This window comes from Pelodiscus sinensis, chromosome 11 (genome assembly GCF_049634645.1).
Source record: "Pelodiscus sinensis isolate JC-2024 chromosome 11, ASM4963464v1, whole genome shotgun sequence".
In the NCBI taxonomy this organism is placed as follows: domain Eukaryota; kingdom Metazoa; phylum Chordata; order Testudines; family Trionychidae; genus Pelodiscus; species Pelodiscus sinensis.
The window spans coordinates 5487638-5503695 of NC_134721.1; the positions used below are offsets into that span (position 1 = coordinate 5487638).

The 16058-nt window shown below is 40.3% G+C and overlaps 1 protein-coding gene across 31 annotated transcripts in view; it reads right to left on the minus strand.

Moving 5' to 3' along the window:
- Positions 1 to 968: 968 nt before the first annotated feature.
- The window catches only part of MAGI1 (membrane associated guanylate kinase, WW and PDZ domain containing 1), a 554446-nt gene continuing 539356 nt past the window's right edge, over positions 969 to 16058 (minus strand). For 16 of the 31 annotated variants that reach the window (XM_075938530.1, XM_075938519.1, XM_075938514.1 and 13 more), the window contains 5 exons: positions 10643 to 10733; positions 10453 to 10513; positions 9017 to 9163; positions 7234 to 7372; positions 969 to 3721 (listed from right to left, as the gene is read on the minus strand). In XM_075938530.1, the coding sequence (XP_075794645.1) occupies positions 2997 to 3721; positions 7234 to 7372; positions 9017 to 9163; positions 10453 to 10513; positions 10643 to 10733 (1163 nt within the window). In that variant the 3' untranslated portion in view covers positions 969 to 2996. Of the gene's footprint in view, positions 3722 to 5166; positions 5256 to 7233; positions 7373 to 9016; positions 9164 to 10452; positions 10514 to 10642; positions 10734 to 16058 lie in introns of all 31 variants that reach the window. The other 15 variants (XM_075938537.1, XM_075938541.1, XM_075938534.1 and 12 more) reach the window with 3 other exon arrangements.

The following is a 16058-nucleotide window of genomic DNA, read 5'->3' on the forward strand; positions in this document are numbered from 1 at the left end:
ATATACCGAGGAAGATTTTGTCCATTCAATTTTAGCGTATGCTCATGTCAAGGACTAAATGTACAGGGTATGAATTATTCTGGTATTTATTAACGATTCTATACTAAGTAGCTTTTGATTCAATTAAGTCATGGTGACCTGCTCTGTTTAGGTTATTTAAGCTGTATTATTACATAAAAATGTGGTAGGCACATAGTAGAAACAATAAAAAATACAAATTCAGAAGCAATAATTATGGAATGCACACATTTACAGTATAATTAAACAGTAAAAAGTCATAAAAAGTCACAAAAGATCTGAACTTAAAAAAAAAAATCACATACACATCGATTTGGGTATTCTGTTCCTACCCTAACATTCTTTTAGACATCAGTTATGCAGCTCAAAAACCCTCCTGAAGATGGTCCAGCTGAAAATAAGTCAACTTTCATTAGCAACTTTCTCTAATCAAGACATATGCACTACTGGCAGGTTAGCTGAAATATGGTGAAGTGTACAATAAGGGTCTGGCTTAATAAAAGAACATTCAATATAAATCGGTTTTGCAAACCTTACTCAACAGTCTTTATACAATATTTCCACAACTAAGTAAGAATTGGAAAATTTATGGCCTCATTGACTGCTATTTTAGAGGACTCTGTAGAGTATTTAGACACATACATGAGTAGCATCGGTTTTGGGGTTTCTTTTGTTTACAGTGTAAAATATTACATTTGACCCTGCATTATGATGTTAAAGCCAAGGAAAACACCAAAGCAACATTTATTTAAAATCTTAGCTCTTCATTATTTGGGGGGAAACAAACTTCATCTTAGACAACTTGAATCATAATTTTATTTTTGCCAACAAGTCAAGATACTCTTAGTGACTGACCCTTGGAAATAGTCATTGACAGGTAAATAATTTAGACAGTTTGGGGAAACTATAAGGGTGTGGCTTTTTTAATCTTACCACTACACTCATATGCATACTTTGTATGGAAAACTTTATTTGATAATAAAAATAGCATTCACAGACTTTCTCCTTCTTTGTTGCTACATCATATACATTGTGTCTGTTCCAAGGAAAGATGCTTTTACTGGGTAAGTCCACATCTACTTATACTAATGTTATGTATAAACCCAATAATTCAAATAAAGCTATGAACAATGTAGTATTTATATATGCATAGTGTTTTATAAAAAAGATTGGCCCACATACTGCTTTTTCATCAACACAGAAAAGAGCATGAAGTCTATAGCACATTGCAAGAAATGATGATTGAAGAACAGACAGCATACAAGTGCTTCATAATCACAGGCAGGCCCACCATGAAGAAAGAAATGATATTCAAACCAACAAAAGCTTTAGAATTACTTATATAGTCTCCCATTTTAAAACAGCTTTACATACCTGATTCAGTTTACATTAAAATATATTCCCATGAATCAATTTGTTCCATTTTCAGAAATATAAACACATATCACATTCCTCACAGCTAAATTTCATCATAAATTCTCTTTTATACAAGAAAAAGGCAACAGTTTTATTTTTTTTTTCCAACAGGCTCTATTAATTACAATTTAAACTCTGTACACACAATGATTGGCCATCTTTTCGTTTGTTTTGTTTGTTTGTTTTACAGTACCATGGCAACAACAGTGATAGACTTGCGATGCTTTTGTGTTCGTATGGAAAATGTGAAATAGGATACATGTATACACCAATGCACTGTAAAAAGCAGCAGTTTACTTGAGTGGTCCAAGAGTAACGGCAAACATTTTGGCTCAGCTAGGCAGTTATCCATTAAAATCTTATACCAATACTACAGCAGACTTACCACACAACTCGCAAATTGAAAAATACAACTTCGAAACTTGCATTTTTTTCTTTTGCTGCCGTTTGAGGATTCAAAATTAGAGTATAACCAGTATCTAGAATTCCACAACCAGACCTTTCCACTGATTGCCTCTTTGTCCTTATGTGCCCTTGATAGGTCTCTTTTTTTTGTCTCAGTAGGAATGAACCAGTAAAACAAAACTTGAGTATATCTATGCATCGACACAAAGATTTCCAATTTGGCAAAAGAAGAAAAGCCCACTGGTTTAGACTGAGCAGAAAGAATACACCTGGTCTGTGAAGAGAGAACTCAGTCCCTGCACACGTCACTGTGCCTTATCTCAGTACCCCAGTGCATTACCGTTCTTGAAAGCAGATCAAACAAGACCGGACATGCTCCGATCTCTGTCCATAGTAGTTGAGTAGGGTTCCAGGGACACTTTCTTAAAGGAATATTGTGTTGTCGAGACTAGTAAGATACCGAGAGTCAACATTTGTGTGTTACACAGATATGGCCGCTACCAGTCTTTTGCCTTCAGGCATCCTTGAGAAAGCGCCTAAAAGTATAAACTGTTCATGGAACAAACTATAAATTCCTTATCATAAGTCATCTTGTGCTGTGTGGCGTTTTTGTATAAATATCCTTCATCGAAACAATAGTCTCTTCAAAAAGTCCTTGACATGTTAGGAACTTTTTCCTTTTTAAAAAAAAAAAAAAAAAATTCCTTCCGTTCCTATTGATATGCTCATTTAAATTCCTCCCTCAACATCACCCGTGCTAAAATAATCTTTTACCTATCTTTTATTATTGGCTGCCCCTATTTAATTATAGGGGGAAGGGGAAAAATTGCCTGACTGAGGAATTATTCTCAGGAAATTACAGAATATGTAGAAACAAAATTTTATAATCCTTTAGGACCAACATTTGGCAAGTAACTTAAAAAAAAAGAAAATACACTTAAAATACTTTCTTTAATATTGTACATCAGGCACAACACTTTGTATATATTTTTGTTATACGATTTCATCTGCATTAAACATTTGTTGCTATTCATAGGATCAGTATGTGTCTGATACTTCATTTAAAAAACTAAGATAATTTCAGCTTTATTACCCTCTTCTTAGAGCCTCCAGCACTCTCAAGGCCGGAATATGGCTCTGTGCATCGGACGAGTACCTCAGATACTAAGGTCAGTGCTGCACTCTTTGTAGGGTCTCCTTCTCTGTTCAGAGGGGTGTCTTTTGTTGGTATCATATTTCAAACCATGTTCTTCCCTCTCTCTGTGCCCGACTCGTTCATCTCTGATCCTTTTGTCTGGTGATCGCTCCCTTCTTCTGTCAGTTGACTTTGCCCTCCGTTCAGGAGAGCTCTCTCTTCTCTTCTCCGGTGATTTTCTCTGATCCATTAGTCTTTCGAGTGACCTCCTTCGCCTGTTGGGCGACCCATCCCTTCTGTGAGTCGGTGACCTTTCTCGTCGTTTCTCAGGAGAAAGGTCTCTCCTCCTTTCATGTCTCTCCCTCCTCTCCAAAGTATTGTCAGCACTTCTTGTCCCTTCCCTCCTTTTTTCTGGAGATTTCATTTTTTGTCCATTTACCACCATTCTCTCTGGTTGTCTGTCTTGTCTCCTTCCTGGTGACCTGTCCTTTTTTCTGCCTGTTACGCTATCATTGTTTTGAGAAGTTCCATTCCAAGTGTGGTGCTCATTGGATTGCCTGCTAAACTCTCTGCTGCCTTTTGGATCTTTAACATATGTCCGCTTGTCCCCATGTTGTGATGATTTGTGAAGATCTGGTGGATAACTGGACTCCAATGATGGGTGTTGTCGTCGATCAGATGGCACGTTTTTCATTTCCGATACATTTTGTGAACCTGTGGCGGGACTGTTCCTGTCACTGCTGGGGTCTGGAAAAAAACAACAACAGCAAATTGTTTGGTACAAATGGCTTATTATAGTTCTGACACCATTTATGATTCTTCAGACTTCATTAGTGCCAAAAGCAAACAACTGTTAAAGCAGTCAGTAGAAGACTAACCAAAGCTTTTGTTAATTTGTGTGTAACTGCAAACAGTGAGTTATAGATTAGTACTGACACTTCTCTTATTAGCTCTATTTTAGTCCAAGTTGCTCTCATTTTTCTCCTTTGCTCATCATGAAAGATTTTATATTTTTCCCTTGGACTAATTTATGAGGCTTACATCAAAACCAAGTGCTCCTACTGAAAACAAAGAAGGTTTGCAGTTTTTAAAAAAGATGCAGCTCCCTCAAATAAGGACCTTTTATGATTATCCCTATTTAAAATTCCTTTTAAAGAAATGCTTTCTTAGAAAGAGTTATAGTCTTGGTGATGTTTCATTTTAAATAATGAAAAATTTGAAGCAATACAACTGATCTTTATGTTTTGAACCTATTTTAATTAGGCTACAATAATGCAATTGCCAATTTCCCAGAATTTCAAATGTGTTACTAAATCTCATTTAGTTCCATTACATTATAAATAGTAGCAGGATGGTTTTGCTTTTGCCACGACCGCGATGACTACAGAAGTTATGATCTTTTCTTATTAAAGAAAGATACGCTAATATGTGGGATGAGTCTGATTTAACACCTATTCTCCTGTTAATTATTTCACTGACAAAAACCAGATCTGACCTACAGTCATCAGACACACGGCAAAGCAATGAAGCTGTACTGCCACTAAGCTAAAATTACTCGCATCATTCATCACGGAGGCTTATGAATGATTTATTACATATATGGCAAAACATTAAAGTAGTTGCACCGAGATGAGATGCAGACTTCTTAATTTTTTAAAAAAAGTATCTTAATAAGAGAGCTCTGATGATGTTACTGAGTCTTTAGCTCACTTCCTGAATTCAAATTTGGAGAGTCACCTACTTTTAGTAAAGGAGATTGTCTTTTTTTCACTCTACTACAATACACATGCTGAATACTGAAAGTTTTCATTTTTCTTGCGTACAAGCTCCTTTACTTTAACTTCTCTCATCGCTTTTGTGTTGTTGTCGGGATGTGTGTGTGTGTGCTATTCTTTTTAGGATTTACAGATGAAAGGCTCTGTGTCAACTCACGGGAGATTACTTGGGTTGATTTTTAAAAATCAAGATGAGGAAGGAGTACCCCCATTTTCCCACAGCTTTCTTGCAATCTGGCTACTGCGCAAGGTAAGAGCGAGGCTTAAAACACGTTGGGGGTAGTGTACTTACAATTCAAAGAACGCAGGGTGCTCAGAATGAATTGCTGTACATATAAAAATATAGCAAAGCGGAAAGCAATGTGAGGGAAATAGGCCACAGCACAGAAACACCTAATATTGATTTTAGCTACAAACCGTAGTTTGATTATGGCCCGTAAGGTAGAAGCAAGGCTCCCCGAGCTTGTCATTTCTCATACATGCAGCGATATTAGGAGGTATCATCGCTGAGGAAGGAAGAGCCCAGCACCAAGAAAAGTGAGAGAGAGAGAGAAAGAGAAAAGTAGAAAATTTAGATTCCCCATAACAAAGATGAAAGAAAAAAATATCTACATCTTTTATCTCAGGATAAAGAAAGTTTATTTCTCCAGTATGATTGTCTAGGCATCACCCAAGGGTAAAGCTGCGAAGACAGCAGCTGTTATTATAGTGACATAATTAGACATTTAAAAGGTGATTCCGTAACCCAGACAACAGGCTCATCCATTTTAAAAGACAACTGGAACAGCGACATAGAATGCCATAGAAAAACCATTAACAATCAAACAACAACAAAAAAAGAAAGTCCACCAAAGACCACAACATTAAAAATAAGTACAAAAAACTCATTACAAAAATATACAGCTGCAGAGAGAAGCACGTTCCAATCAAATGTGAAGAATACTGGAACTTAACAGTGTCCAAGTAACCACTCGCGACTGAAGAAACCAACCCCAAAATGTTACAAATCTGGATGCGTGTAAATTTATATATATATAAAACAAGTGCGGCCCCTGCATATTAAATACTTGCTTGAAAACTGTATGGTTAGCGGGACAACGTATTATTAGCCAAAAGAAAACGGGTATTGGATTTTCATCCTCAGTGCAGCAGACAAACGATTTAGAGAAGTGAAGCACACAATTTACAGGACCTTTATGAAGTCTAGCATATGATACAGTACTGTACACTGAAAGAAGTATAGGAAAAGACAGAAGTAGAAAGAGCATTACATAATTTCAGTGCTATTGTTCAACCTTCTGTGGGTGATTTATATTACAGAAGTGTAAACCAACAATGTCCTGTTTATATTATCAAATATTGTACATATTTGAAACCTATATTCTGATTTGGTCACACATTTAGGCTCAATTCTTTTTTGCGAACAGATAGTGGAAATTCTTTATTATTAAGAACTAGTTATTATTATTAAAAAACTAGTTCATGAATTGTGCAGAACGTTGTTTTGTTTTTAGGTAATGGAGTGAAAGACACACAACTTCTGACACAACAATATCCAGATAAGGGGGGAAAAGACATCCCTTCAAACATCAGTTTCTATAGAAACTTCAAAGACCTTTGGTTGGGAGTAGCCCTACATTGAGGGCATAATTTTCAACAATTATCTCAAATAAATAAGACATAATAATAATATTATTATTATTAAATAGAACACTATACTAAGCCACTCAATACTCTCGTTAATCAATTCCAACAGATAGGTGTAGAAAAGGAATTCTACTGCAACTCACAGCAGAAAAGGAAAAGGAACTCCTTTCCCTCAAGACAAACCTTGGAAACCTTTTCATAACCTCAAAAATCTTTTCAGAATTTACAAATTAGTGACTTGATACCAGCAGATATTTTAAGGGGGAAAAGGAATCAGGAGAGCCAAATTAATATATATTTTTGCATAAACATTTTGAAATAACTCTATAAATATTTACATATTAGCTGAAGGCAAACCCCATAAACTTTCTTGGTTTTCATGCCGACAGGTACAGAAAAACTAGGGAAAACGTCTAACAATAAACTACTGACTCAAAATAATTCAGGATCTCCCCCCCCCCTTTTTTTTTGGTATGGATTATAGGAAGAGCATTATTTGAGATAACAATTCAACTGCTGAGAGACAGTTTGGCACAGTTCAGTAACATTCCTTGTTTGGATGGTCAAGACAATAAGGTTTTTGTTTATTTTCTCTGATCACCGAAAATACTGGTTTGATGATCTTGCCTTACACTGTGCCCAAGTCCGTAGAAGCAAGGAAAGGATGAAATTTGTAGAAAATTCAGCACAAGCGAGGCAATTAACCATTATGTTGCAAAGGCTGGTAAGACACTGGTGAGAAAGGAAAATAACAAGCATCCCCGCTTCAGATCTTGAGACAAATCATTCATGGAGTGACGCCAGGAAAGAAAGGAATGTTTTCATAGTTTGACCCACCATATTCTGGTACAGAGCCATCTCCTCGTTTCAGAAATAGGCGGACTCTGCGGCCACCATTTTTAATCAGTTCTATGGCCCGAGCATGCTTCATGTTCTTGGTGGTTTCCCCATTGATCTCTAGAATTTCATCGCCAATCTATCAACGTGATGAAAGAGAAGAATATAATATTATAATCAAGCCTCCACCAGCAGTGTACCACCTATTGAGCATGTCACTTCAGGGAACACAGTATTTTACATAACAGTTTATGTCTATGAACTTGGCTGACTTGAACACAGAGGCATGGCATGAATCAGCCTGGATTAGAAATTCAAGAATTGACCAGGAAAGGAAAGCAAAAATTGTGTACTGGCTACAGTGGTGCTACGATTAGCTACATAGCTCTGTTGCTATAAATTTATCCTTAAAAAAACCACCCTCTTTCCAAATATGAAAATTTCTTGCACTACTTTTTGGAAGAAGAGAATACACCGAACATGCAGTTTTTAAATAAACAGCATCACAGCGGTTGTCTGCAGACCTATAAAAGTGATAGGCCTCTTCTCTGAGAGCCTGGCCAATTTAAGGTTCCAATCCCACAAATATTTTTGCACGTGCTTATGGGTGAAATGAATAGGACTCAGATTCATAGTCTTTAAGGTCAGAAGGGACCATTATGATCATCTAGTCTGACCCCCTGCACAATGCAGGCCACAGAATCTCACCCACCCAACCACTCCTGGAATAATCCTCTCACCTATATCTCAAACAAAATACAGGACTATGTAGCACTTTAAAGACTAACAAGATGGTTTATTAGATGATGAGCTTTCGTGGGCCAGACCCACTTCCTCAGATCAAATAGTGGAAGAAAATAGTCACAACCATATATACCAAAGGATACAATTTAAAAAAATGAACACATATGAAAAGGACAAATCACATTTCAGAACAGAAGGGGGATGCAGGGGGGATGCAGGGGGGAGGGGGAGAAGGAAGGTAAATGTCTGTGAGTTAATGATATTAGAGGTGGGGAAAGGTAGATGTCTGTGAGCTAATGGTATTAGAGGTGATAATTGGGGAAGCTATCTTTGTAATGGGTAAGGTAGTTGGTGTCTTTGTTGAGCCCCCCGCGGTGAGTGTCGAATTTTAGCATGAATGACAGTTCAGAGGATTCCCTTTCAAGTGCAGATTTGAAAGTCTTCTGGAGTAGGATGCAGGTGATTAGGTCATTGAGACAGTGTCCTTTCTGGTTGAAATGGCAAGAAACTGTTTTTTCTTTGTGATCCTGTCTAATATCTGTTTTGTGGGCATTGATCCTTGGCGAAGTGTCTGAGACGTTTGTCCAATGTACATAGCAGACGGACACTTTTGGCACATGATAGCATAAATTATATTTTGATCAGGAATAAGGAACGGGGAGTGATAAGCAACTGACTGAACTTCAAAAGACGGAGGTCAAATGGAAGCCAACACACAGACCAAGGGGCAAGTGCAGCTTCCAACCTAAGACGGCCAATGACAAGTTGGTAAACACGACCGTTTTGTTTCATTGCATGGCCATCAGCAGAGGCAACGGGATTGGCAGTGAGGGAGGAGTCCCTACAATTTTCAGAAAAGTTCATGTAGTTCATATCGAATGGTGCAGCGTTTTTTTAAAGATCAGCACGACAATGGCACTTCAAATCTAGTCTGACTGTTAGAACAAGTCAAAATGGTGGGAAGTTTTTTGAGAACAAAGAACTTTTGTTGCAAATAGATTCCCCCTCCCCCCCAAACTCTCCCTTTGTATTCACTTACTCTCATCTTTCCACACCGCTCAGCTGGACCATCCTCAGCTAGCCGCAACACGTAGAGGTCCATATTATACTCTCGGCCACCTCGCAGGCTGAAGCCAAATCCTTTGGCTCCTCTTTCCAGCTCAACGGTATAAAAATCTTGGTCCTGCTGGAGGAGGAAGACCATTTGTATAGAACTGACCAAGAAGTTGAACTTTGTCCTATTGCCTGCCTGATAAATATTTAACAAGGGACAGTACATTTATCTTAAAGATAAAAAAAAATCATTACTAAGGCTTCTCTTTGCTCTAAAAGGCCCAAACTGTGATTCAAAGAACGCTTGTAAACGGTCAGCAAAGAGGTGATAGGTCCCATAGCGTTAGCTATTCCTTGGTAGCTGATGGCACTTTCTCCTCAAGACTGCTAAAAAGGCAGGCAATTCTTTTCTACACAGCGTAGTAATTGCTGTATCACCACAAAGATACTTCGCAGTCAGCAACGCGAGTGATTATCACTGAAATTGCCAGTGGGATGGGAGGTATCCATGAGATAATCTCTCCACAGGTTAAATCTCTCTAAACCAGGACTCTCTGGTCCAGCAAATCTGTGGTGATGTTCCTGGACCAGACAGTCCTGGTGGTGGAAGAGCTGCCAGGAGCCCTGCTGCAGGAGCCCTGCTGGGCCGGTGGGGCAGCTGTAGCCACAGTGGGCTCTGGCGGGGCTGGCTGACGCAGGGCTGACGGGAACAGGCACCCCAGTAGTGGGCCTGCAGTCTGCCATGGTGGGGCCAGGAGCCTTGGCAGCAGGGTTGTGGGCTGCCACGGTGGAGCCGGCGGCCGGGCTGAGAGCCCCAGTGACAGGGCTGCTGTAGTGGGGCCAGTGGGGCTGGAAGGCACGGCAGTGAAGCTGCGGGCTGTTGTGATGGGGCAGGAGCTGGCAGTATAGTGGGGCTGGCGGTGTGGGAACAGGGGGGCCAGAAATAACTTCCTCTACTCCTACAAAACTCCTTATTCAGGACCTGTCAAGATGCTGGACCATGTACTGGACCAACCAGCATTATGAAACTGTGGTCTACGCTCTGACGCTATAGCCCTCTTATCAAACGTCTTTTTTTTGTCCTCTGAATCTCTCAGCAATTGGTGCACAGCAATACCGCCAGGCTCGCCTCCTCAGAGAACACCCTCCAGTAAACAAACACATACATTATTACTGTCATAAGAGACTTTGTCTTTGTTTTTAATCCTGATCCAGCTCTGTCTTTGAAGCGTTTGTCATATGAAACAACATCAATGCATATTCAGGGTCTAATCAGTGATCCTTCTTTCCCAGACAAAGTGGAGGAGGGAATCTAGCCTCACAAGAGAAATGTTCCAGGGAGAATGCTTTCAGCACAACTTGTGAGCGAACTGGAACCATGCTGGCATGGTCGAACAAGTCAATGAGAAAGGCATCTCTTACCTGTGCTGCCTGGGGTGCTTTGAAATCAAACTGGGATTCCTGCTTTGGTTTTGCGTTGTTCCTGTTGAAATGAATGAGAGAGAAGAAGAGAGGGGGAAGAAAAAAAACAACTCATGGGAAATGAAGATGATTGCGAAGAAACCAAAGAAATAGCAAGTCAACACGCTCGCCTCCAAGAAAATGAGCTGACCTGGGCTCTGGGGCTATCTGCTGAGGCGTATGTGTGGTTGTAATTGTAGCGATTTTTTCCGCATTCGTCAATAGAGTAGCGTTGGAGGATTCTGTAAAACAAACAGGTGCTTGTGAGAAAAGATCTTAACTCAGATACCATAGTCACAGACAGACTCATGCTTTGCAATGGAATTTCACTGGAAAGGTATCAAATACATTTTTAAAGAATGTGCCTGAGAGGAAAATGCATTGGCTCATCTTTAATAAATCCAGCAATTGAAAGGAGAATTCTGTTACCAGGTAACGATTAAGTATTTATCTCAACATCGAGTGTGCAACGATGGTCCCTCCAACCCTTTAAATATTTAGTATGCCTTTGATAAAGACAATAATAAATGGGAAAATAAAGCTGACAGAATTTCTCTCTGCTGTCTATAAAAACAGCTACATGCAACAGCAGTGCAAGTATACATCTAGAAGGGCTTTTCAATCAAGAGTTGCACATTGGAATTTTACAAGATAGACACTGTCCTCCTTGCCTGAATTTTTATAGTGGTTGCCTTCGACACAAAAGGTTCTAGATAAAAAGCACCTCTGCCTATGGTCCTTATAACAGAAAGCCTTTTAAACACTACCCCATCACTGGTGTTACTGTATTCTGTGCTCCTTCAATGACAAAGAAAATTAGTGAATGTTCAAGGTGACATCTCTCAACTCCATTACCACTGAAAAACTCATAAGGATGGAAAACACCCGAATCAGAAACAGTGTCATAGCTGGTAAATTGTGTCCAGCAAGATGCTCCACTGAAGTAACTATAAGTATATTATAAGTATATATTAAGTATATTTTATGTGAATTGGATTTATTCTCCAGTAACTAAATTTCATCATTATTAGTCTCAAAGAAATTCCAAGGGAGCGAATCAGATAATGTAGGAAGTTTGAACAAGATGTCTTCTATTATGCAGCTCACTATTGAGAGCTAAGGTTAATTTTTTTTTAAGTATAGGCTAATTAAGGATCATGGAATGTTTTAGTTGGTTGATCAGCAAATCTTAATTACTTCCAAAGTCAGATCACTTGGGTCCTTTCTATAGGATCACTAAAATATCCCATAAACCACAATATAGCCAATACTCTCTCTATCTGAATCTCTATCTAAGGTGCCACAGGACTCCTCGCCTTTCTATCTGAATGTGTACCTTTAAAATTTGTGTTCTAGGATATACTGAAGAAAGGCCTAATCTAAAACTTACTGATGTCAATGGTGGTTTTCTATTGACTCAACACTTCGGACATGATCAAAAACACACGGGTTTTTCATCTCTCTCCATTATTTCATCTCTCTCCATCATTTAACCAACTATGCTGTTTGCATTATTATTGTTTATTAAAATACAGTCTGTTGCACATTCTATGCTCAGTGTAATACACATATCCTTGGAGTGGCATAACCGGTATGAGACACACAAAAATGTAAGGGTGAGATTTTCAAAGTCCTCAGCATAGGCCTAACTCTGCTCCTAGTAAACCACAGAATTACTGGATCGGAAGTGACATCAAGAGGTCATCTAATCCAGTCGCTTGCACTGACAACTGGACTAAGTACTATTTAGACCACCTCTGGGAAGTATTTTGGATTGTGTGTGGGGTTTACCACTGATTTCAATGTGTGCAATTAGGCCGCATGTGATCCAACCTAATACCCTGATGTGAACAGCCACATATTTTCTGCAAGGGCTGGAATCTGAACCCATTTTGGGAAGAGGCCTGAAAAATGAATTTTGCAAGTTGGAGAAAAGACAGATTTGTAGTTAAATCATAAAAACGAGAAACTTGGGTTCTCTTTTCTGTTCTGCTTCAGATTTTCTTAACAGTTTTGGGCAAGGCACGAACAAGAAAGACTGGGGGGAAAAAGGGGGATCACGTGAAACCCAACCCTGGACCTAGATACAAACACCATTGAAGTACTGTGAGTGTTTGAAATGAGGATCAAAATTAGGCCCTTTGCAATGTTAAGCATCCTTGGTCACAGATCTCATGCACTCTCTATAAGTGTACACATGCTTATTGAAAGTGGTGCTGGACAGTTTTAGAAACTACAGAATGCGTGCACTCTTGAGAAAAGCAAAGGCATGAGCTCAAGCAAGCATTCATACAGACAATCAAGAGGATTACAGTAATCAGTAAGTGAATAAATAACTTGGAACTCCTCGCTTGGCCATTTTGGAAAGTGCTCAGTTGGAAGTCTGAAGTCCCTGAAAATACTTCTTATGTAATAAGACGCGATTGTTTTCCAGGCAAATGCATCTTTAAATGGTTATAATAGATGGAGACTCTTAAAGAGTACATTCGATATTCATGTTTGTCTAAGGAAGAGCAAGTTCAGGGAGTTACAATGACATTTGCTTGGGCAATTACAGCAAACAAATATATCCACCTCTTCTCATAATTATGATTTCTGAATCGCAACAAGCAAGTAGAGAACAGAAATCACCAATTGCCATGGGAACTCATGGCATTCAAGCTATAACCGGGAGCGTGTTCCTAGTAGTTTACAGCATTGATAATTGTTGACTTGGTGGATACAGCAGTAACAGCCAGAATGACGTTTTCTGAATATTTTGGTCATTAGAAAAGACTTTGTCCCTGCTGCAGGTAGTTGCAGTGTCTTACCAATAATAAATACGCATTACTTACAGAGGGATTTTTATCCAAGGCACATCCTCCCCTTCCTGGCAGGGGGAAGTTCACTGAATTCCACTGAGGTACAAGTTTGAACCTCTCTGGTCTGGCAACATCCATGGTCTGGCAGGATCACAGACGTTGCTGGACCAGAGAGTCCTTGGACCAAAGAGCTCTAGAAGCTTAGGGACCAGGGCAGAGCCAGGAGCCCAGCAGCCTGGGTTGGTAGCCCTGCCATCCCCGGGCCCAGGAGCCCTGCAGTGGTGGGCGGGGGAGGCCTCTGCTGACAGACCCTGGGAGAGCCCAGAGTCTGTGAGCAGTGGGGCAGATTGACCTCCCATGCTCTGAAAACTCCTTTGTTCAGAACTGTTCAGCTGAGGGTACCGCACCAGGGAGTTCCAACCTATATTCATTAGAATGAATCCAGTTGGCGATGGTAACACCACCAGCGAAGAACTGTGAGGGCCTTGCATGGACCCTGAAGAGGCACCGAGTTTGCAATCCCACCCTGAAGCCTATGCTGCACTATCATCACGTCTATCATTCCTTGCACTAGTTCGAGTCACACTCACTCAGTTCGGCCAGCCCGGGTATAGCTTTTGTTGGGTACACATACCCTCGGTGCTTGTAAAAAGGACATCTCTCCCCCTGCTGGGCAGAAGGCCTAAGGGCTAGTTTCATTCCTCTGAAGGCCTGCTGTCTGAAGTAACCATGGTCCAACATGGCTGAGCTTACGGATAACTTGAACCTTGTTTGCGCTGACACTGAGGGCTGGCTTACATTACCAGGGGAGATCGATCTAAACTGATGCACTCAGACCTACTTAGCATGGTGTCTTTACTGTGGTGTGTCAACAGGAGGTGCTCTCCCATTGACTCCTCTTGCACTCCTTGTTGAGGTGAAGTACTGGAGTTGACACTACAGCAATTGGGGATCAATTTATTGTGTCTTTACTAGACATAATAAATTGACCCTGGCTGGACTGATTGCAGCCCATCGATCCAGCCGGTAGCGTAAACATACTCTTTAGTTTGCTAATAGACTTTCATTCATACAGTCATCAATGCTGAGGCCAGAAGGGACCACTATCATCATCTAGTCTGACCGCCCATGTGAACGCAGGCCAGAGAATTTCATCCAGCAATTCCTGCCCCAACCCCATAGAATTTCTGGTTGAGCGAGAGCTTTAGACAGTCATCAAACACTCGGCTCCGCAAGATAAATCTCTCTTTCCTGCCTAGCCTTCTTTGCAGGACGCTTCTGTCATCTGGTATTTGTCCCTGTTGACTCGGAGGGTAGTTTCTTCTCATGTCAGTTTGCATTAATGAAAGGTATGGGCCTCGGTTACAAGAGTGATGGCTGGAAGCTTTTCTGGAAACGGACCTAATGCCGAGGTTGTATTTTATCACGTTGGTGTATTTTATTTTGACCTATAAGGCACCTTGTAACAGATGTCCCTGTTCCCACTAGTTGGCTGGGTGTGGCTTCAGAGATGCCAAAGAAAGGAAAGTGAAACTAACTCCTTGTTGGGGGGTGATGCTGCCTGTAGCTAGCCTGCATTGAAGAACTGCAGGATTTTAAGACAGCAGGGACTAATTCATGTGGGCGTCTCTGCCGTTGCAACCTGCTCACAAAAGAAAATGCTCCTCGGATGTACTGAAAATTCATACAAGCCTCAAACTTTCCATTGCCAGTTGGGTATGGCCTGGAGACAGGCTACATACAGAACACAATAGTCTTATTCCTTAGGAGCCGTACTACGAATACCAAAGGGATCAACAGGACATCTTGGGAGCTGATGAAGTTCCATGACACTGTGCTGTGTCTATCTTTAGACCAACTAGTGGAAAGTAGGAATTGTCAACAGACGTGGAGCACTTTTACTACCTTTTATAAAAAGGGATAAGACAAGCATCCTTGCTGAATAATTTCTACTCTCCTTTCTGCTTCAGAATGAGAAGAACAATCTTTCTAACTGATTTAAAGTTTATTTAGTTGTCCTAACTTCTGTAAAAACCACTTTTAACAATGGAGATTGCTCTCTCCGCCACCACCCATCACAAAGTTTTGCTAAATTAAGCTAACTCAACAGATACCAAACAAAACTTCAAATCCTGGCTTAGGAATGAAAACAAAACAAAACAAAACACAACAGACACTGCTTCCAGTTTTGTTCCCATGACACAGACTCATTCCCATTACACTCCTAGGGTACGTCTCGACTACAGGCTTCTGTCGACAAAGAGCATCTAGACTACATCCAGTTCTGTCAACAAAGGAAGCCGCTTTGTCGACATGACAGTGTAGGCACAAAGGACAGTGTAGATGCAGTAATGCCTTCTGTCGACAGAACGCTGTCGACAAAAAGCGCTATTCCTCGTAGAATGAGGTTTACTGCCGTAAACAAAACTGCCGAGTTCTGTCGACGTTATGTCGACAGAACTCGGTGGCAGTGTAGACGCAGGTATAGTTTTGTCAACAAAAGTGCAATTTTGTTGACAAAACCCTGTAGTCTAGACACACCCCTAGTGAACCTCCCTTGTCTGGCACCCTTAGGACCTGACCAGTTTAACAGAGAATTTTTGCTGGACCACAGGAGGTCAATATTTTCTAGCATCATTACCAACATTTTCACTACTTACTAGGTTCTTAAAAGACATTTAGAGGTAAATCAGAGCTAAATAACAGCACAGAACACTGAGAGCCAGGATTGGTGGCTGTAAACAAACTTTATGGGACCGTGGGAAA